Source organism: Diadema antillarum, unplaced genomic scaffold, assembly GCF_040938485.1.
Source record: "Diadema antillarum isolate AM-2024a unplaced genomic scaffold, OU_Dant_1.0 scf00000167, whole genome shotgun sequence".
NCBI classification, from domain to species: Eukaryota; Metazoa; Echinodermata; class Echinoidea; order Diadematoida; family Diadematidae; genus Diadema; species Diadema antillarum.
The window spans coordinates 259960-283062 of record NW_027271056.1 but is presented as its reverse complement, the minus strand read 5'-3'; the positions used below and the strand labels follow the sequence as shown (position 1 = coordinate 283062).

At 35.6% G+C, this 23103-nt stretch overlaps 1 protein-coding gene across 1 annotated transcript; it reads left to right on the top strand.

Annotated features, from left to right (window-relative positions):
- Positions 1 to 6552: 6552 nt before the first annotated feature.
- On the top strand, positions 6553 to 13572 carry LOC139722583 (deoxyribonuclease-1-like). Its single transcript, XM_071633885.1, has 8 exons — positions 6553 to 6705; positions 7612 to 7700; positions 8271 to 8354; positions 8877 to 8986; positions 9494 to 9606; positions 10778 to 10932; positions 11223 to 11313; positions 13525 to 13572. The coding sequence occupies exons 1-8, from the start codon at positions 6553 to 6555 to the stop codon at positions 13570 to 13572; spliced, it is 843 nt and encodes a 280-aa protein (XP_071489986.1).
- Positions 13573 to 23103: the final 9531 nt, after the last annotated feature.

Below are 23103 nucleotides of genomic sequence, written 5' to 3'. Positions count from 1 at the left end.
TATATCAGATATATTGCATTCATCAACATGAATATTGCACGAGTCGAAGACGAGTGCAATATTCATGTTGATGAATGCAATATATCTGATACACCACGAAAGAAATCCAATATCATTATTATTATACATACAAACCACTTTCCACGACAACGTGTATGGTTGGGGCACCACCTATCGGCAGGGCACCTTCCCATCGGCACCCTGCGTATCATGGCTGTTTGGGTATAGAACGAAAATGTACGCGCGGGATTAAGTGTCATTAGCTATAAAGACAATAAAAACGAAGAAACGAAAATCAAACTCAAACAGACCAAGCTAAAAATTACACATCCGCTCCGTAACGACGCATGGCTGTGAAATTCACGTGTATTACCTATGGCCTGTGAAATTCACGTGTATTACCTATGCTGTGAAATTCACGCGTATACCTATGGAGGGGAGGGGGTGCCGATCGCAAGGTTCCCTTTTTAGCTGCGCGAAGAAAACGGAACGCACGCACTAAAATTGCGCTATTTTAAAACGGAGATTCATAATCAACGAGACGGTCACGACATTCAAAACTGCAGTATTTATGGCATATTTGAGGTAAGAATTAGGCGGATTTGTGTTATATTTTCAGAATAAACAAGCTACAGATCCTTACGTGGTACCCCCAACCCTACTCCTATGGCCGGCATTTCTCAACCTCATCGCGCATTTCTCAACCTCATCGCGCAATGCCACTGCACTTTGCTTTCTTTGCAAGCGATACTGCGCATGCGTATAAAGAAACATTTGAGTGCGTTACTGACAGCAGAGTACAATATTGGAAACAATATTGTACTCTTTTTCTCCATTGATACGGGTAATGTAAAATGCATAGGACATGTATTATGCTTACAATATTGCATGTCATTAAGCAAACCCCTTGCAGGAATATTGATACATGGTTTTATTGTATCGAAAAAGTGGCTTGTATGTATAATAATTTACCATATTACTATCAATGAACGTAATGTAACAGAACACATTTTACTGTGACCCAGACAAAAAAAAAATACTTTTCAAAGGTGAAACTAAGAAATCATATGCAAGCATCCACGAAATATCCAGCGATGATTCATCAAAAACAACGCAAAAACAACGCAACTCACACAAGGATATATTAAGTATACAAAAGGAGGTGCATTGTTTTTTTTACAAGTTAAGTCCTGTCAGGTTGCATGGGGTAAGATGCTGTGGCGGGACATGTGATGCAGTGTTAGCCGCGCATGTGACGGGAGCAGATACGACTTAACTAGGCTGATGCCAGCCCGTGCTTGTACGATCGCAATCAAGGACAAATAGTGGTACTTAACCAGATATGGATATAGCGCTATCATTGCCACCTATTATCAGAGGGCTATATCTAAAACTATGAGAAATGTTGATGTTTGAAACAGGTGTTCTTTCGATGCAAGTTGAAAAAAAAATATCAATGATACAATGTCGGGGTATCAGCTCCTTCAGTGCGTGATCAACCTTGCCAACTTATTTTCTTTGCCAATGAGCAGGATGAAAAGGGAAGCTTTTCCCATGTGTTCAGCATGCTTTGTCACATGACGAACACAATAACAAAGAGTTTGTCCAGGATATTTGATGGATTTAGTCGGATTTAGATGGATTTAATACCAGTAGTCAATTCTGCAAAATGCCTGCATGATTTCATTTTACTTTCTAAAGTCCGTCTTAATGTTGCCAATATTAATCAGCGTTACCATTAAAAAGTAGCTACATATTTGTATAGATTCCATTGATGTTATATATATATATATATATATATATATATATATATATATATATACTGACATCAAAGGACTTAACCACAACATGGCGGGGCGGTGCAAGGACAGTGAATCTATTGACAGCAAATCTTGCACATATAGACGTATATCAGAACGTGTAGATTGGTATTGTTTCATTCTTATTAAGTTGAGACATTTTAGATCAAGCGCCATGAACGCCCTTCAAAGGCAGATATACCTCCCGTATACAAGAAGCCATTATCATCATTATCATCATCAATCATGCAAACATAACTCAAGATTACATTTCCTATTCTGAGAGAATTGGTGATATATATACATATATAATATTACATATAATCATAGAAAGAGATATAGAGTGTTAGAAAGATATATAGATGGAGAGGAGATGGGTATAGAGAGAGAGAAAGAGAGAGAGGTGGAGTGTACAGCAGTGCACGTAATTTCTTCCTGTTTGTTGTGGTTTCTTCATAGCCATAAGTTTCATTTCCTACACACTTCAAAGATCAGTTACGTTCGATTCATGCAGGTTCCATATCATTTCAGTTTATTTCAGTCCTAATGAAACGAAGACTGGAATTCACGATGACCTTAAAGGGTTACGGTTACTTTTAGCAACAAGAGTATCGACAAACATACAAAAAGATAAGTAAGTCGCAGAATTTCGATGGGTCCTCGGTGTTAATGTATTCGTGTAGAGACATAGGATCTTATTCAAATTCATGAATTACTGCGTCGAGTTGTTTTTATTGCAACTGATTGACAAATTACCTTTCAGCGACGTAAGTAAGCACCAATCATTCAGTGTTGCTCTTTAATTGGTCAATCGGTTGCAACAGCGAATCTTTGTCCATATACCATGACTTAATTCTCTTTCGGCATTTCCGTCAGTGAAAGGACAAAAAAAAAAAACCCACACTAGAACTGCTATAAGTACTTTACACTTTTCCTCCATAAGTACCACAATCTTTAGCTTGCGTTGCTCACGCAGATGATTATGTTTGCATATGTGCGTATATATATATATATATATATATATATATATACATATTTGTTCTCTTTCGATACGTTACCAAGTATCCATGTGCAGGATGTATAAACATCTCTTAATTCTGACTCAAACTTATTTTAAAAATGTCTTTCCCAGCATTACACAATAAGTCCATATCCAAAGCTATCTCGCGTGTTACCTTGAACTGACCTCTTCAGATTTTGTTTTTGTTTCTGTTTGTTTTTGTTTTCAAAAATTGGTGATTGTTGTCCAATGAAAGAGGCAGTCCATACAGTTAAGGTTTCTCCAGGATGCAGTTTTTGATTTAGCAATAATAGATTGTATGGTCATGTGAGAATAATATTGAGGAGGAAAGAGTTAAGCTAACAGACTTTGCTCAGGGTGAGTGCCCTGTCTGCTATCAAATGCCTTGGTTAATCAATAAACTATATTCAGAGATATAGCTATGTAGACGAGCTATCAAAAGTGTTTGTGACATGTTGCAGACGTCAGATCCTGTCGTTTCAATTGAACGAAGCTGTCTCCTCTTCTACAGCTCTTGGTGAGTATGATTACTCCCTAAATCAGGGCTTAGCTTTTCCTTTCTTTGTTTCTAGGACACCTGAGCCAAAGACCCAAGTGAGCTACTGCGACCATTCAGTAGGGGAGGGGGAGCCAAAGTTGCAAATTAGGGAATCTCTGCAAATTTTCATCTCTAGAAACAGAAGTGAGAGATCTAAATATGATGTTATGAGTAAGAAGTTCGGTTACTGTAGTTTCAAGTTTGTTCATGGCAGATCTGGGGACACCCCCACCCCCGTCCTGATGAGCTCTCTGGGAAACCAAATAATAAGGCCTAATTATCACATTTTCATCTGCTTCTTAAAAATGCACGGTCAAATTTTCACTAAACCTGACGGTCATAGCATCCCTAGGATGATAGGGTCTTAATCTATTCAAATGACCGCCGGGGACCCTAAGTCATCGAATGATGGAACTTTTCAGAATCTTCTTCTCTAGAACCAGACGTAATAGAGTTAATGTTATAAGTAAGCATAGATAGGCGACTGTAGTTTCAGGTTTGTTCATTGTAAATTTAGAGTGCACCTAGGGAACGGGTGTGGCAAATTAGAGCCATATTTTTCAATTTGTATCTTTTCGAAAAACACATATAGTTACATTTTTACCGTACTTGACAGGCATTTATGGTATAGGATGATAGAATACATATTTGTTCGAATGGGGACCATGACCCCCCTCCTTGCTGTTTATGTTCATCCTAGTTATTAGTGGACAAGAATGTGTGGAAGGCGAACTTGCTGAACTCAAGTAAGCGCTAAACCCCCTGGTCTAATTTTGTTCAGTTTGAATCAAAACAGAGTTACTGTTCGCGACATGCAGTATGTCAACATCTTTCTTAGATTTGTTTCTATAACTGCACAATTGGTATTGTTCATTATGTTATTGTCTTTCATGAATACTGACATTAGTGTCTAACTCGCGTCTATATGGTAAGATGTAGATGCTTTACAAAGCAAATCTCTTTGAAATATATAAGTGATGAAATGGTGAGGTTAAAGGCAGTTCGTAGAGCAGGTTGGTAACAAACATTTGTATTCTTCTTCATCAGACATAAACAGATTATACGCGTATACACTTTGCAATCCCAAGATTATACACGAAGTATGCAAGACTCTTAAGCTTTTGTTAGCCAGTGTGGCTGTGTCATACATGAGTTTTATTTTGAAAACATTACTAGTCCTAGCAGAAAGATACAAAAAGGTATCTTTAATGTTACCAACTCAGGAAACGTCACGCGTCACTGTCAATCAATGCTTGCTGATACTCCTAATTGCTTATATTAGCTGTTTTTCTCCCTTTTTTTTGGGGGGGGGAGCAAGTTTTGCAGATGATAGGGTATTTATGAGAACCTGTGGATTGCTAGAAGACAATAGTCCTTAAAGGGGACCTCCGGATGATTTTCAGACTTTTACATTTGAACAACTATAAATCAGTTAAACTGAGTACAGAGTTTCAGAATTTATAGTGATTGGGATGAGGAATGAGAATGTTTTCAAAATTTATAACAAATTGCAATGAACAAAGATGATGACATGGCAGCCTCACCATAAGAATGCATGACTTGGGGTTCAAGGAAGCAGAACAAAGCAAAAAAGGCATGCATAGATTCTTCACAGGTGAACTTGTTGAGCAAGTGGTATTGTAATGGAATTGCACTGCTACATTTCTGAAATATATGAGGCGATGTCATCAACACTGTTCAGTATAATTTGTTGAAGATTTTCAATTTATTGGTTTCTTTGCTCAAAGACCACAAGAAATTCCACGAATCTATACATGGAGTTGTTGATTTATGTACTACATGATGTAAAATTATGAAAATCGTCCGGAATGTCCCTTGTACTCTGAAGATTTTTTTTTTTCGAATACAAAGCAATAATGAAACACTTAGCTTTTAAGAACGTCCCTTGGTCTTCGAAATCACAGCGTTTCTTGGAGGGAATAAATTCACATATAATATGCGTTTATGCAGTGTATCGAAAATTATTGTTCAGCATGGATTAGATGTTGAAATCAGAATACTAATTCGCAGATCTACAATTCACGACAAAATTAACACGCAAAAGAAAACCAAAATATGTCCAATAATCAGCATTATTCATTTTATTTATTTGGGGTTGAGGTGGGGGAGGTGGGTGTGTTATAAACAATATCACCATCTGACAACAATCAGAAAATCATCGGTGTATTCGCAACCATTAGCATAAACCAAAGTCCGAATTAGTTTAACTAAGCACCTGTTGCTATCCCTTATCGTTCTGGTTGATACTATCCGCTCTGTCACAATTTTCCGACAATAACTCAAGATGATTTTGCTGGCTGATGGGCATTAGTTCGTTGTACTGACAGATATGTTCTTTCTGGATAATGACCAGCTATTCCATCATATCAATTTTCCGGTATAGTGCATGCAAAATTCTTTATGAGCTTATTCATATGTTGGATAAGCTGTTAAGTTGGGGAAAAATATTTTGAATGTAACACTATTACTGACGCAACAATTAAACTTGCACTTCACCCACTCCCCCTTACCTTGACATTACCAATACAAATTTTTCCTCATGGCACACTCGGCTTAAAAAAGCACTGCGTTATTGACTTTTGAAAAGAGAAAAACAATTCCATGTTTTGGTGAAAAGTTTACTCAGTGCAGCTTTGTTCAGATAGTAGACGAGGACTGTCTAGACGCTTACCCCTTTGTGTGCTTGAGTGACGATTGGCACAGAAAACCCCATAGCCTTGAACACACCGTCCAAATTCTTGGCATTCAAAGGGTTTAAACAGAAGAGCCTGTGTGTTTGGATCCTGCCAGGCGCGCATATCTATCATTTTCGACCATCACAGTGTTAACTCAAAATGTATCTGGTGAACAATTAGGCATTTACGCATTTACAAATTAATATCATGTATATTCATGATAAGCATTCTTAGAGGAGATGTTTGCTTTATATTTTGTTTGTATACATACATGTATCTAATCTAAAAACATTTATTAGGGGTGGTAGTCCTCAAACAATAAACGAAAATGCACAACTAAAACTCCATGGTGATTTTGAATTGATTTGATCTTTAGAAAAAAAAAACCAAGAGTAGTGATAATCATATATCACTAGACTACCTTTCATCTCAACTGAAATATTCTCTTTCTGTGCTCATTATAGTCAGTTACAGTCCGAACTTCCTCGACACGTCGTCATGGCAACGGGGCACTCCGTACTTCTCGCATTTCTCGTTACTCTGGGAATGGTGTCGTCTGTCTTTGGTGTGGCTAACATTGCGGCCTTCAACATCCAGGTCTTCGGCCAGAGCAAAATCGGCAAGCCCGACGTCGTTGACGAGCTGGAAAAGGTTCGATATTGGTTGAGATGATTTACAAAGACACCTTCATTTCATTTCATTCATTTCAATTCCAACATACAAAAATACAGATATCTAAATATACTTAATTACACAAAATCAAAATATGTAATGAGAAAAATTACAATAAACTGAAGTACAATTTTGATATACGTTTTTATCGTTCATTTGAATTCCTCCCGTTACAAAGTCGTATTGATTTTGTGTAAGTAAGGATAATAATAACAATGATAATGATAATGTCTTATTCATCCAGGGTAGCCTCTTCAGTGTTGCTACTGCTCTACCAGAGGGCCCTGCCATTATTATATTCAAAAAGCCTACTGCATTGCACTTTTGTCCTTGAAAATGAAACAAATGAACTGAAATTAAGTGAAATTCTACATAAATGCATATTCAATTGATATGGAAGTGTATCAAGACAAGGCGATGAAAAGAGGGGGCAGTAGATCAATAGATTAATGATTACTTTTTTAAACGTTACTTTGCCACGTACAGTAGATCAATCAACCAATATGGTACTCTTTATATACAAATGTTTTAACTTATTAAACTGTATTAAGTACAATCAGACACAAAAAGTGCTCGTACGTATATCATATCCATGATTTCATTTCATCATGCCTTTTACATCAGCAATACATAGACACACGTTGACAGAGTAGAGAAATAATTAAAAGACATTTAGGGTTGTGTTTCTTCTTTTGGATTAAGTTGAATCAGACCATAATTAGCACTTATCGCATCTTATTTTACCCTTTTCAAAACGATGGTTCACAGTACTTTCGTGATTACATAAGAAGTACTTTTTTTTCTCAACAAACGTATTCTGTTGACGAATTTTTCGCGACATTTTGCACTTAACACTGGCATTTGTCATCTTCTTTTTTTAACCAGATTATTTCAAGATATGATCTGGTTTTGATTCAAGAGATTCGCGACAGTGCGGGAACCGCCATTGTAGAACTACTGGATAAAGTAAATGAGTAAGTTTATCCAATATTATACTAAATCACATCAAGAAAGATGCCATAAAATGAAAGAAAAGACATCAAGAAAAATTACATATATAGCAAATGTATAAATGTGTAGTCATGTGTGTGAGAGAGGGGGAAAGAGAAAAAATAGCTTATTCAGCTATGTTGGGTTATTATTCCCTTATTACTTTTAATGCTACTCTCAAATAACTAAAAAAAAACGCTGCACAATTCTTTTCATGAAGAATTAATGATTACAAAAATATTCTGTTTAAAATGAGATTCAGCTTTAGTTATATTCATTCGAGCCAATGTGTTATAAACTTTGTTATGAGTTGCATTTTCGGGGGCCTAATACAATCTTTGCTTTTAATGCGGGCCTAGCAACCCCCCCCCCCCCCATATCATGTGGTCAATATGACTATTTCGCATTTGTTGCGTAGAACACGTTCAGGTACATACGTTCTGTTACCTTTTTATGCAAAAAAGACAAAATGTTATTGTAAAATAATAATCATTGTTCCTCAGTTATGTTTGAGTTATACTTTGACCACTCTCCTGTGCACTGAAAACCGACAGCCACTCAAGTAATACTTACGCAATGGACATCGGCCCCCGGGTTGGGCGAACATCGAGCAAAGAGCAGTATGCTTATTTCTACAGGTGAGCATTTTCGATACATTTGGTTTAATTTTCAACTTTGAATTTGGCTCTCTCCATCTCTTTGCACTCTTCCTCCATAGCTACCAAGTGAATGACTGCAACACATAACATGAAGCTCAAAGTATGTGTAATCATCATGCATATGTCCATATGTTTTTCTATGTATAGATAGATAGATAGATAGATAAAGATAGATATATAGATAAAGATAGATAGATAAAGATAGATATATAGATAAAGATAGATAGATAGAAAGAGAGATAGATAGATAGATAGATAGATTAGATAGATAGATAGAGAAAATAGATAGATAGATAGACAGATAGACAGACAGATACGGCACTTGCTTCCCTTTTCAACGGTTGTTAAGATTCTGCAGAAATTACCTTTTCAGCCTACGAGCTTTTCCATCTTGCTACTGTCTCGTCGGATGATGAAATATATAGCAAACATATTTTATAGACTTGCATGGGAAATCATGACAAGCTGTATCTCTTATGCGTCTTGTCTTCATTCCGATAGAACGGACATGTTCTGGGTAAAGGATTCATTCACCTACTCAGACCCGGGAGATCTCTTCGAGAGAGAGCCATACGTCGTGCATTTCGGTATCAAGACATCGGCTGTCACAGGTGAGTGAAAAGGGCAGAAGAGAACAAAGTCACAGAATGCAGTATAGTTCAGACATTGTAACAATTACTAAACGCCATCTTTACCTATTCTGCAAGCCTAGACTTGCAATGAATGAAATAGTGTGCATAAGGATCATTCTTTCTTTTTTTTTAATTCTTTATCAATTTGAGTCCTGCTTTAATAGCGATGACAAAAAATAACATTCTGTTGACTTCAAACAATAAATTTCCTAACCATTTATAAGAATAACTTAATGCCGCGATGATGATACTTCTTGCATGTGTTATTTAAAACAATGTAATTAGCTAGTTATATAATCTTATCATCATCAATTCCATCATCATCACCCATAAACTCCTCATTTTTATTCGCCGTTCAAGCAGAGCTGAGATGGCTACTCAGCGCCATGGTGATCTAACGTTACTCACGATTTTGTAAAGATAGGAGATCTACGTTATACATAATTATGTACAGCTCCACGTTTTAACTAAAATATCTGTCTTTAGGAGTTGATGACTTTTCCGTGATCGGTCTTCACTCAAAACCTGACGATGCCGTCAACGAGCTCGACGAGATGAATAACGTATACAAGGCTGCCAAGTCCAAATTCGGCAACGAGGTGCGTTAAAAATAGATTGAAGTCCACTTTCCAATTGAGTTTGAGTTTGAGCTTATTTGATTTTACTACGGTTACCCACTGCAGCGAATGGCTGTTCTTCTGTGAGATCAAAAATTATACATTATACATAGAATTATAAGTGTCTAGGGTAATTACTCCCGGGTCAATTACCCCAGACTTTCCCCTGACCCTAATTCTAATCCTAATCCGGAACTTATCCCAACCGTAACCCAAACTCTAACCCTAAACCTAACATTAACCCTAATCTTTACTCTAACCTTATGCCTAACCAGTATTTAGCCGGGGGTTATTGCCCCGATTTGTATATGAAACGAGAAAAAAAAAAACAAAAAAAAAAAACCACACAAACGAACACACAACAACAAAACAAAGGGAATCATGTTACCCCCCCCCCCTCCCCCCCCCCCCCCACACACACAAATCAACCAGTCCCGTACTGAATTCTGAAATCCCAATAGACTTAATACACTGGCCACCAGGTTCCCGTATGGAACGGGTTAATATACTGAAAAAAAAGTTGACATCCAGTGTTATACAGTTCAAAGCAAGGATTATGTCAACTATATAATAGTAATTCGTCCAAATTCTTCTCAGAAGTGATGGAAGGCTCGATTGGAAATTACTCATAGGACCAAGATTGTTATAACGTAAAAACATATTCGGGAGAAACGATATTAAATTTTCTCTTTTTGACTATAGTCTCATGTAATCCTTAAGTCGACGAGAACGAAACCTGTTTCTAGAAGTATTATGACAATTCATTTAACATCTTCTTTTTTTAATGTGACAGTCTCAAAGATCAAAGCAACGACAAAGTAATGTGAACAAGCATGCTCACGTACTATTTCTCTCTCCATTAATCATGTATCATCATGCATATTAAGAATACATGTGTAACAACGTCCTAAAAGTTGACAGTTTCTAACAGCATTTTCTTTTTTCGTGGTTATTGCCAGGCAGGCTACATTTGTTATGTTACACTATAAGTTCTTGCTAAGATTACGTCAATGAACAGGGGAAATCTAAAGGAACGCCGAAGCTTCTTATGATTTCTATTTCTCTCACCGAACTTACGACTGGGAACTCTTCTGTTTTACTTTCTTCCTCATCTGCGCACTCTTCTTTTTTGGTCCTTAACTTCTCCACACAGAACTCCATACTGATGGGGGACTTTAACGCCGATTGCAACTACGTGAGGTCCAGTGACTGGTCAAGCATCAGCATCAGGATGGACTCAAGCTTTGAGTGGCTCATCTCCGACTATGCTGACACCACAGTAAAATCCACCGACTGTGCCTACGATAGGTGATTCTGCCGCTGCTTGGTCTTTCTGTTCCAAAGCGAATAGAATAATTTTGACTCATATTGGTTCTCCGTTGAGTAAAACCTCGCCTACGACTTCTTTTTAAAGTGATGCCGATTCCATCTTACCAAATTTTCATGCATTTTAATCCGAAATAGATACACTTGTAGATTTGTTAAAAATCAGTCGGATTGCCCAAAAAAGGAGCTTTTGAATCTAGTCAATGATGACACACTTGCTCTGTTACCTTAATATAGCTAGATTATCCACGCTGTTTAAATTTTGCTTGCAGGATCGTGCTTGCTGGTAGTGCTATGAAGTCTGCTGGCTATGGAGGCGGTGTCTTCGATTATCAAACAGCGTATGGGCTCAGCGACGATCTGGTATGTTAGAGGGTCATGTTCCTTTTTTACTCTCAATTTTGTGCGAAAAAAAATTGTCCGAAAGACCCAACGTTAGAACACTTTGCAGAGACTGCATGCTTGTCATATACGACATAATAGTAAAAGCAGCAAGTGAGTGACAAAATCGCTTGTTTCATCAATGATATAATGCGTCTGTGTCATTCGCAACGACATCTGTTTTATTATAAAGTCCTGACATAGACATATCTCTGTGAGTAGCATGAGCGTTTTCTTTCAAAGCTTTTGATGGCATCCAAGTATAATAAACAAGTAGACTCTCAAAACCCAGCTGCTTGTCCTCCTTTACTTTCTTCACCCTTTCCGCTACTCTTCCAATCACCCTCTCTTTCGATGATGTCCCTGCCTACTACACTGAAAAAAAGAAGAAAAAATCGGTGTTAGACTTAACACTATGGGTGTTAAATCTAACACCGAACAAGTGTCAATATGTAGGGGACACTGTAGCCGGTGATATTTTTGACACTGCGCTGGTGTTAATTCAACAATGACACCGCGCGGTGTTGATTTGATATTGCTGGTGTCAATTTCAATGGTATGACACCCGTCCAGTTTCAATAGGAGGCCACACCAACTGGTGTTACTGTTGTGTACAAATTTGTTCACACCTTTTTTTTTTTTCAAAAATCAAGTACTTTATCGGAAAATTCTTGATCGTCATGTTGAAGTTCAAAATCAACAAAAAAAAAACCGTAACAAAGAAACTGCTCAAACAACAACTTTATATTTTGAAATGACACCATGAATGAGCACCGGAAATTTAACACTAGCTCGGTGTTTCATATTTAACATTTAGGCTAGTACTAACCCTCGGTCGATAAGATCTTATAGGCGCCCGTCGCCCGGAAAGACAAAATCTTCAATGGCGTCAACGGGAGGTTCTTCAATCCACCCGCCGACGGGAACGGCGTAACCCTGCACTCCGGTACAGGAGTAAGCAGGTGACATGATGTTTTCCCTTAAACCTATCCACTTTACTTCCTGTGATAACTCAGTTTCTACACATTAAACTTAAAATATGAATAAAGTAAGTTATTTAATAAGATAATTTGTAGGTTTTGTGAACTTAAGTTATTGAAGTAATCATTGACTGTATTTCTGGAGCGAATTGCCCACTTGGCAGAGCTCCGATAGAATTAAGACAATAACAACAATCTCAAAACACTCATGCCCTGATTTACATTATTTTCACTTTCTGCCTCCCTGTGACCACCCAAAACAAGTGCTGTGTGAAATCAAATTAAGCACACAAAAAAAAATGATTAGGGTAACAAAGCTCCGATTGACCATAAAAATATACGAAGTCGAATTTACGGCATTTTTTCCCCAAAACGATGCCAGTGCTCACCATGATCTTACCAATTACAAGAGTGCGGTGTATAGGAACTGATTTCATATATTTTTGCACCATCTACAACGCTCATCATCTTATCTGGATGTAGATAAAATCCGTAGCCAGTCGTTATTATTTCTTTCCGTTCAGGAGACTATTTCTACTTATGTGACTTAGAAATAATGAGTTTAACTCGCACAATGCCCGACATTTCGTAGGCCAACTTTAAAGCCAGGTAACTGCGGAAATCCTACTGTATATTGTAGCACATCCTTAAAACTTTGCCTCTTTTATCAGGTGATTGACAGTAACTCACGTGGCAACCATTTTAGGCATGATCATTGTGTATGCGGCATTCGAAATTGTCAAAATCTCAGTGCTCTACATACACAGTTTGATACCGTCTACCACCTGTCACCGAACCAGAATGTAACACTTAATATTTCCTGTTCGTCATGTCCCTTACTTATACGCTGTATCTGCTTTTCCGGACCTTTAATTTCATTTTTGAGCTTTAATTTAATGATCGTCAATTTCGAATGAAATATGCCATTCACTTGAAAGCTTAACACGTGTTTGATGTGATTTCCTAAAAGATCCGTTGCTTTTCCTTTCTCTTATTTCAAAACTAAAAGTAGGGGAAGTAGGCCCCTGAATAATGAGAGCACTAACAATGATAAAAAGAAGAATGATAATGAAAATGATGACTTACAATGGTGGTGATAATAACAAGATGATAATGATAACAATAAAAGTAAGAATAGTTACAATGATAGGGACATTATTATTAACAATTACCCATTTTCTCGTTGGATTGGATTGTTCGATTTCCAATATAGGCAGAAGATGTCAGCGATCACTACCCTGTCTACTTCAAGTTGAAGTAACTTTACCACATGGGTGACCTGTCAAAAGGTAAAAACTAGCCGTTTTGAAGCAAATTAAACATTTAAGGCATTCACCAACAACCAACGTGAAAATTTTAATCGGTGTATTCAATGTTAAGTATTGTTGAATATACAAAATGTGAACAGTAGTTATAATCAAACTGTTATTGGAATAAACCGTCCATAGTTATAGTTTATTGAGAAAAAAAGATAGTGATATCTCCTTGATTTTCAGGCTTTATTACAAAATTCTTATATGGTAGGATATTAATTTGTGATACAATTGACCCACACATATGCATCAAATGTAGTTACATTTCATAAATCACTGCTCTCCAGTGATGAACAATGTCTTTAAAGGCAACTGAAACGAAGTAATCCTCACTTTGTGTGCGTGTGTGTGTGTGTGTGTGTGTGTGTGTGTGTGACGATATCATATCAGCAATTGATCTTGGTGCTCGTGGAATGGCTGGTTTATAAAATGTTTGAAATCTTTTGGGCTTACAGCAAAAACTCCAAATGAAAATACAGCTTCAAAACCACTTCATTGCAGTGCCAGTCGTGATTGTAACGATCATTATAATGTTTCGAAGACATACAGCTGTGCAAATCTAATGTTCTTGTCTAGACCAAGATCGACAAGGTTAGCTATATGTATATTGGGAAAAAATGCAAGAGTTATACTAATGCCACAAAAAGTATACATCTAGAATTGTTTTCCAGGATGCTACTTGCTGATAAGTCATTTTTTTCAAAGAGTATGAAGTAATCTAGATCCATCTACAAAAATTTTCAGATCATTTTCATAGCATGAACATTTTCCTATTATAAGATATACTTCCATCGCATACACAAATAATTATGTAATGTGTATGTATATGTTTGTATCATACACGTGGTTTAATAACCGTACAATTATAATACGTTTGTCTAAGATAGAATTTCGTAGATGAACCTTTTGCTCATTTTCAACTCTCCTTCACTTAATCTCTTGTGCCTTCACGTTTTTATCATTCAGTGCTCTTCCTTTTGTTTCACTTCAGATTTGTCGTCACTCAAGCATGAAGATCACAACTGATGATTAATGCCTGCGTATTCTCTCTTATTCAAAGTCTCCTCTGATGGCAATAGTGGATTACCATGGGGAGAAAAGTCAAAGGAATTATTGGTTGTAATGATTACTTGAAGCTGCGCAAGTACTCACGCTATTTGTGATGATATATGATAATTGTTAATGTAACTGTGAATGAAATGCTGATTGCAGTATGCTTTCTGTGTTAAAAGTACATTATAGGCCATGGTGAATATCCCTTTTAACATTATCCTAGTGTACTCTACAAGGTGCAATAACTCCTGGCTGACAAAGATGGAATCATCTTAAGGATTCATGCCTCATTTGTTTTCTTCATGTTCTTGTTTCCCATCTATCAACCCTTTGTGTGCAAAAGAGACCAACGTACTCAAAGTTCACACAAATAATATGAACAAGAAATAATGTGACGCACAGAAGGTCAACACACGAATAATCCAATGATCTGTCAGATGAAATAAATTTGAGAACTTGACAAGGCCACAGTTTTCACTCCGCTTAAATCTGTTGATGTTGCTTTTACGTTGACTGTAGTCGTTGGTCCTTGTTTAACGACATTTTGATGTTGTCTTAAATGCCTATAAGCTGTAAAGGCGCCAGACTGAGTTAATAAGATAGTTAACTCTGAGCTGGATATGAACCAAGAGTCGACATAGTTACGCGGTAAAATCTGTTGCTAATTTACAATTTTTTTAATTTGTCTGGGACTTACACACAGATTTTGTCTATATATATATATATATATATATATATATATATATATATTCTCTTGCCCTTTTGTTGTTTTGGAGTGGGAATAGATATATATATATATATATATATATGTATCTATATGTATACATATATATATACATGTATCTACATGTATCTACATATATATATATATATATATATATTATATTATATTATATATACACATAAATGGGCATGTAGATATACATGTACATGCATGACCAAATTTTTGGGCCTGTTCTTTTTCGAATGTATGCTAATCACTAAATGCATAATAGGTTTGCTAATATTCTATTGTTCCGAATATACGAAAGCAAACTATGTAGGGATATGACGCGATTTTATCAAGCATGTTGAATCAAAATGCCTCGACATGGACATGTAGTATGCACTATACTAACACAAACACCAGCACCCATACTTGCACATAGACACAAAACACACACACACAAGCACAACCATGTGCGCACACATATACACACGTACACACACACACACACACACATACGTGAAAATACACACACTCAAACACACACCCTCGTTATCACAAAACCATGTTCGATCCCAACCCAACACGTATACGATTACGCTCTTTGGGACACGCAACCCTTTGTCAATTTCCTCTGTAATTTTGCTGTTACAAAATGGTGATGAACCCTGATCAATTGAATTTGATAAATTTTGATGATTTTATAGATGAACCAAAATCAAGTGCTGATTATTATACAATTACTGATTTTAATGACAGATTTTCTGATGTTACAGGCAACTTCAGTTCGTTATACATTAATTCCAGAAGTTTAAACCGAAATTTTGAGTACGTGCAAAACCTTTTTTTTCACAGTTTTCAGTAACTGGTATTAGTGAAACTTGGTTACATGCAGATTCTCTTCCGCTCTTCAATCTATCAAATTATCATATGATCAAAGCCGACCGAAAAGGAAGAAGAGGAGGAGGGGTTGCATTTTATGTTGCAGATCACATGCAGTTTAAAGTACGACATGATATAGTTTTGGAAGAATGAGAGATGTTATTGAGTTGAATGATTTTGGAAGTAAAAATGCGATTATTGGAATAGTATATAGGTCATCGAATACACAATTCGATCGACTTATAGAAAATTTTGAGACGTGTTTGAGTAATCTTTGTAATTAGATTAAGTAAATTTATTTCATGGGTGATTACAATCTTCATTTTCTTCTTGATAAAAAAAAATAAAAAATCTGATAGATTTATTCAGTATGTATTCATATGGATTTTGTTCCCATATAAACAAACCTACAAGAGTCAGTGAGAATTCTGTTACTTTCATTTATAGACAATATTATTTCCAATATTGACAGTAATGATATTATTGGAGGTTTAATGCGTTAAGAAGTATCTGATCATATTCCTATAGTCATTATTCACAAGATAAATACATGTTATTCCAAACCGATCAGAATTTCAATGTATCATAAAGAAACTTTGAGGAATATTGAACAATTCAAACAAAATTTATTTTTAAAAGATTGGAATGATGTGTTAAATGAGAATAATATGAATGTTGCTTATGAAAAATTTAATCCTAAGCTTCAGTTTTATTATGAAAAAAAAACCCTTTCCATTTGTAAGATCAAAAATTAATCCCAGAAAACCTAAGAATCCATGGATAACGAAAACAATTATGAAATCAATTATTACGAAGAATCAGTTTTATAAATCTTATTTGAAGTTTGAATATTGAATATTGAATATTGAATATTGAATATTGAATAACTGAAACTGCACTGGTCTTGCACTCGAGACACAGTGAACAGTTCCAGCACGTTTATTTTCATATTTCACTTGACATCAAAATACATCCAAAAAAAGAATACAAACCAAGTAAGATACAAAATATGTCATACGTCGGGACATGAACAGAAAAAAGTGTGTCAGCATACATAATGTACATAAGACTATTCTCTATAACTTGTGAAATATGATGGAACCGCAAAAGCAAAGCTTGTAAACGCAGGTTCCATGAAAAAATACCGGTGTAAATTTGCTATGCAATCAATGGAGATAGGACACAAAGTAATAATGACGAAACGATTATGAAAGCTAAAATATCAAAGTACAAAGGGAAAAAGAAATAAGAGAATAAAAAGAAAAAGTGAAAAAACAAAACAAAAAACAAGAACCCAAAGAATAAGAACTGAATGAAAATATGGCATATATAATTAGGTACACAAGTATATACATGCACATTATCTATAATCAACTTCATAATGAGTTCAAAATGTTAATACAAATACGGGTGCAGTGATTATAACGGGAGCATAAACCAGAAATATACATTGAACGAGGATACTGCGCATATAACATATTGAAATATTCTAATCAGACTGATTATATTCATTTATTAACATTAATTTCAATTTTTGTTTAAATGTAAACATACTAGAACAATTGATTAAATCGGCGGGAAGATCATTCCAGAATTTAGGTCCGGTAAAAACAATTGTTTTTTGAGCAAGGAGTGTGCGAGTACGTGGAAGGTGAAATGATTCTCTTTGTCTTGTGGGGTAAGCATGGACGACATAGTTTTTCTGAAACATATGAGTAAATACGTCAGGCAAGCCGTTGGCTGATAACTGAAACATAAATGTGCCTAAGTTGTATAAAAACAAGTCAGCAACCTTAAGGAGTCTGTTTTCAAAGAAGAAATAATTCGTGTGACAATAATAATCGGCTAGATTTATTGAACGAATAGCCCGTTTTTGTAGTTTGAAAATTTTATCAATGTATGATTTGGCACAGTTTCCCCAGGCAAGTATTCCGTAACAGAGGTAGGGTAAAATGAGCGTTGAATATAAGTTTTTCAAAATATACTTTGGAAAAAAATGTTTTAGCTTATTTAAAATCCCAGTATTTCTCGAAAGCATTTTAGATAAATAATTCATGGTCAATATGAAGACCTAAAAATTTAAACGATTCAACTTGAATCAAACTATTATTATTCATTTCTATATCGCCAGGCAAATGGATCACAGAATTACTAAATAACATATAAACAGTTTTGTTTATATTAAGAGACAACTTGTTAGCTTGGATCCACATTTGAACCGACTTTAATTCTCTGTTCACTACATCTAAAAGGGTTGTTGGGTTTCGATGGGAAAAAAAGATATTAGAATCATCGGCAAAAAGAAGAAAAGATAAAACATTAGATGAATTTTTGAAATCGTTTATATAAAGAATAAACAAAAGTGGGCCTAAAAGGGATCCTTGAGGGACCCCACAAGATAGTGTTTTTAAGTTGGAACTGAAGCCGTTGATATTTACAAACTGTTTCCTGTTAGTTAGGTAGCTCCTGAACCAGTCCAAGGCCTTTCCACGTATCCCATAGTGCGAGAGTTTGTATAGCAAAATACCGTGATCGATAGTGTCAAAGGCCTTGGACAGGTCCAGGAATATACCAACAGTATGTGACGAGTCGTCAATAGCGTGGGCTACTTTATCGATAAAAGCAAGCACAGCATGAGTAGTAGAGTGTTTTTTCCTAAATCCAAATTGAGACTCACAAAAAATATTGCATTCGTTTACATCAAAGTTGTACAAAAATATAGTAATGAATTGACAAGTATAATTTGTGAATCCCGTAAGCTGTATTATTCTCAACGGTTAGCCAAAGCATCTTCTAATTCCAGCTCCACCTGGCGTTTGATTAAGGAAACTTTTGGAAATAAACCAGATCCCTTGCCTAAGAACGGGCTCACTTTGTATGGTGGTAGACTATTATTCCTTGTGTAACTGATTATAGAATAATAATAATAATAATAATAATAATAATAATAATAATAATGATAGTGATAATAATAATAAGAATAATACAGACATCTATAACGCGCAAAATATCCACTCAAAGGTGCTCAAGGTACATAATTAATGTTAATAACCAGACACACAATCTGACAGTATATCACATAATCATCTGAGTTACTACAGCTGCAAACATGTTGCTCCTTAAAGGAAAGTAGACCAAATGAGCAATTCTAGTTTTCTCTTGAAGTCGTTGACAGAGTCACAATCTTTCACAGAGTCCGGGAGTCTGTTCCATAGGCGGGGAGCTGCTGACATAAATGCTCTATCTCCCAATTTAATGAAATTTTCAGTAACATTGGTCCAAAATTAGCAAGTAAAATCTCCAACACGGACCATGTGCGTTTCTTTGATTTTCTCTCTGAACCACCAGAAGGGTCTCTTTTTTAACTCCTATACGAATCCTGCTGAAATCATCAATACTATGCTACTGCATTAAATTCGAGTAAATATCTAGGTTTATGACAGAATAAGCTCTTCATTGCTTAAGCAGATTATATATTTTATAGCAGATCCTTTATGTCATATTATATTTAATCTCTTTATTTCATTGGTATATGCCCAGATCTATTAAAGATAGCAAAAGTTATCCCAGTTTATAAGAAAGATGATCCATATATGATATAAGCAATCTACCGATTTAGCTTTATCGCAAATTTATGATAAAATTCCAAACGTTATGTCGAATAAGAAACGTGTGATTGGTATCTTTTTTTATCTGAGCAAGGCGTTTGATACATTAAACCGTGCGATTTTGATTTTTAAACTCCTTTCATATGTTATACGTGGATGGTTTCAAGATTATCTCTCAATAGAAAACAACATGTATCATTAAGTTATGGCACAGAATCGTGTTTTCTCCCAATTAGTAGCGGAGTTCCACAAGGCTCAACTTTCGTGCCTCTTCTGTTTCTTTTGTATGTAAATAATATAATTATCTAATGTGTCACCTTTATTATCATTCATTTTATTTGCTGATGATACGAATATGTTTTATTTACATAACAGCTTGGAAATATTAGTTAATACATTAAATCTGGAATTACCGAAAGTTTCTGAATGGTTTAGGTGTAATAAATTATCCTTGAATATAGATAAAACTCACTTCATACATTCTAAACATTACAATGTTAGATCGGTTACTACTGCTTTAAATATTAAGATGGACAAGTTATTTATTCAACAGAAACAACATTCCAAATTTCTTGGAGTAGTTATCGAAAATTTAAGATGGAACGCTCATATATGTTATATTTTAAGTTCAATATCTAGAGGTGTCGGAATTAACTCTAAACTAAAGTTTACTTAACCTTTAAGCACTATGTTTTTGTTATATAATACCATGATATTACCATATATATTATTGAAATATTGTTCGGGCTAATTGTGGTATAACTAAAGTTAATCAAATTTTATTATTACAAAAAAGAGCAGTCCGCATTTGAACAAGATCATCTTAATTTGCTAATACGGGTCCATTGTTTTATAAATTGAAAACACTAAAAGTTGCTGACATTTACCACGTCGCAGTTTTTTTGTTTAGAAAAATTAATAAACAACTTCCTTCATCTTTTTTTGTTGTTGTTGTTTTAATAACAGTATACATTCATACCCAACTCGGAAATGCTAGAAATTTTCATCTTGAAACACGAATCCAAAATTGTTAGTAGCATATGAAAGACATTATGGGCCTGACTTGAAAAATAGTCTTCCTAATGGTATCAAAATATTTTCTAGTCAATTCTCAGTCGAGGCAAATATGAAACGAAATTTACTAAATCGTTGTATAATGTAGGGTGATTGCCGATTCTCTTTGTTATTCCATTACAGTTAATTAAGTGTTAGAGCTTTTTTTCTAAAGGACTGTCTTTATTTTTCTGATGTGTTATATCATTTTGACTTGAAATTCATTCATAAATTAGTCCTGGATTGATATCTGAAATTTCTGAAGGGTCCCATGGTTAATGAAATACAGCATGCGGACACAGTTTATGATTGCTAAGATATACTTTATTCTTTCCACCATAATTTTATATTACATGACTCGTGTCCATACACAATATGAAATGAGGTGTGTCATCTTCACTTACCTGAGAAGGTGAGATATACCCTTACATCCATCAGATTTACAAGGGAGGTTCTTTCGCTCAAACCCTCTCCAAGGGTTCGCAAAGCCAGACTACGAGTTCTTTTCATTAAAAAAAAAATCACCTATTTTCTGTACATGTACCCAATCAAATACAGTCCCCATCAAATTCCACGAGAAAAACCTTCATCTTCCAACCAAAATGCAGTTTGTAGAGGAATTCATACTCAATATTTACAGCTATTCATTTTTTGCCAAACTGCACTTCTGAATTTTAATAATTATTTTTTCTTCATTTATTTTAGTATCTTTGGTACGATTTTGTCAAGCGGTCACTGACATTCCCTTATATTTACAGGTGTGAGCCCTATAGAAGAGGTCACATTCTTAAATTGACTTCTTAAAATCATAAATGTGTTTTTGATGATATTTAGCCATACATCATGAGAAATTGCACATTGAAGGGTTGTAAAGCTTCTCGAAGTGACACTTTTGAAAATGATGCACATTGGATTTTTTTTTCAAAAACAAATCTTGCAGTGTTGATACAGTTCTACATAAAATGAATATAGATACATATATGCAGTTATCCTTGCATGAGGGGTATCATCATCACCTTATTGTCTACAAAGTACTGTAAAAGACTTTGATTTATCACAAAGTTTAACTTTGAACTGTTTCAGTGGTAGCCAAAACAAAGAAATAACTTAGATACAACTATCATTCAAAGTTTGTGTGATAATGACTACGCTATTATTCATGAATTCAAAAACTTTGTGTACTAGGATCTAGTACTAAGAGAACATAATAAGCAAACAAAATGTATTTAAGCAGAGTTAGAGAGAGGGGGAGGGGGAGGGGTAGGAGGAGGGGGGAGAGGGATTTGACAGAATAGATCAACATATAAACCAGGAGAGCTTGTATGGGATGAATACTTTCCATTGACTTGTGTGCATTACGTGCATACCATATAGGACGCACACGGGTAAATAATCATTTCCTCAGAGACGTGTGTTAAAATTCCGTAAAATAGGGAGAAATGAGGTGTGTCATCTTCACTAGCCTGAAAAGGTGAGATATGACCTTTCATCCATCAATTTCACAAGGGGGTTCCTTCAGCTCAAACTCTGTCCAAGGGTTCGCAAAGCCAGACTACGAGTTCTTTTCATTCAAAAAATCACTTTTTTCCTTCACATGCACCCAATCAAATATAGTCCCTTCTATTTCCATGAGAAAACCTTTCATCTTCCAACCAAAATGCAGTTTGTAGAAGAATTCATACTCAATACGTACAGCTATTCATTTTTTGTTCGCCAAACTGCATTTCTAAACTTCTAAACTTTAATTATTATTTTTCTTCATATTATATTCTAGTATATTTGGTATATACGATTTTGTGAAGCAGTCAGGGACATTCCATTATATTTACAGGTGTGAGCCCCATATCGATCATATCCTTTTTTCCTGTTCCTTCACGCTCTGTGCGGTCACTTGACCACTTATATAGCATTTACAGCCTTGCCCGTGTTTTTGGCCAACCTCCCACCCCCGCTACATCGCATAAATTGTATATCGTCCTCATCGGACCAACTTCTTATTTCTCCCAACAACCCAGTGACAATTTATCTTGTAATAATGTTCAGTCTGGGTAATGGCGGTTCTCATCTGATGTCTTGACTTCATTCTCCTGGTCGTTGTTGCTCTCCTCTTCATGGCGTAGACACTTGTCATCTCGCCCTTTCTGCGTTGTCTGTTTGTTTGTTTGTTTGTTTTGGTT

What these genes read in the sequence shown, in the direction of transcription:
- LOC139722583 (XM_071633885.1), top strand. Translation starts at nt 6,553, where the DNA reads ATGGCAACGGGGCACTCCGTACTTCTCGCATTTCTCGTTACTCTGGGA. An exon ending in CTACTGGATAAAGTAAATGA is followed by an intron (nt 7,701 to 8,270) that starts GTAAGTTTATCC and finishes GAAAACCGACAG; the next exon opens with CCACTCAAGTAATACTTACG. An exon ending in ACCGACTGTGCCTACGATAG is followed by an intron (nt 10,933 to 11,222) that starts GTGATTCTGCCG and finishes TTTTGCTTGCAG; the next exon opens with GATCGTGCTTGCTGGTAGTG.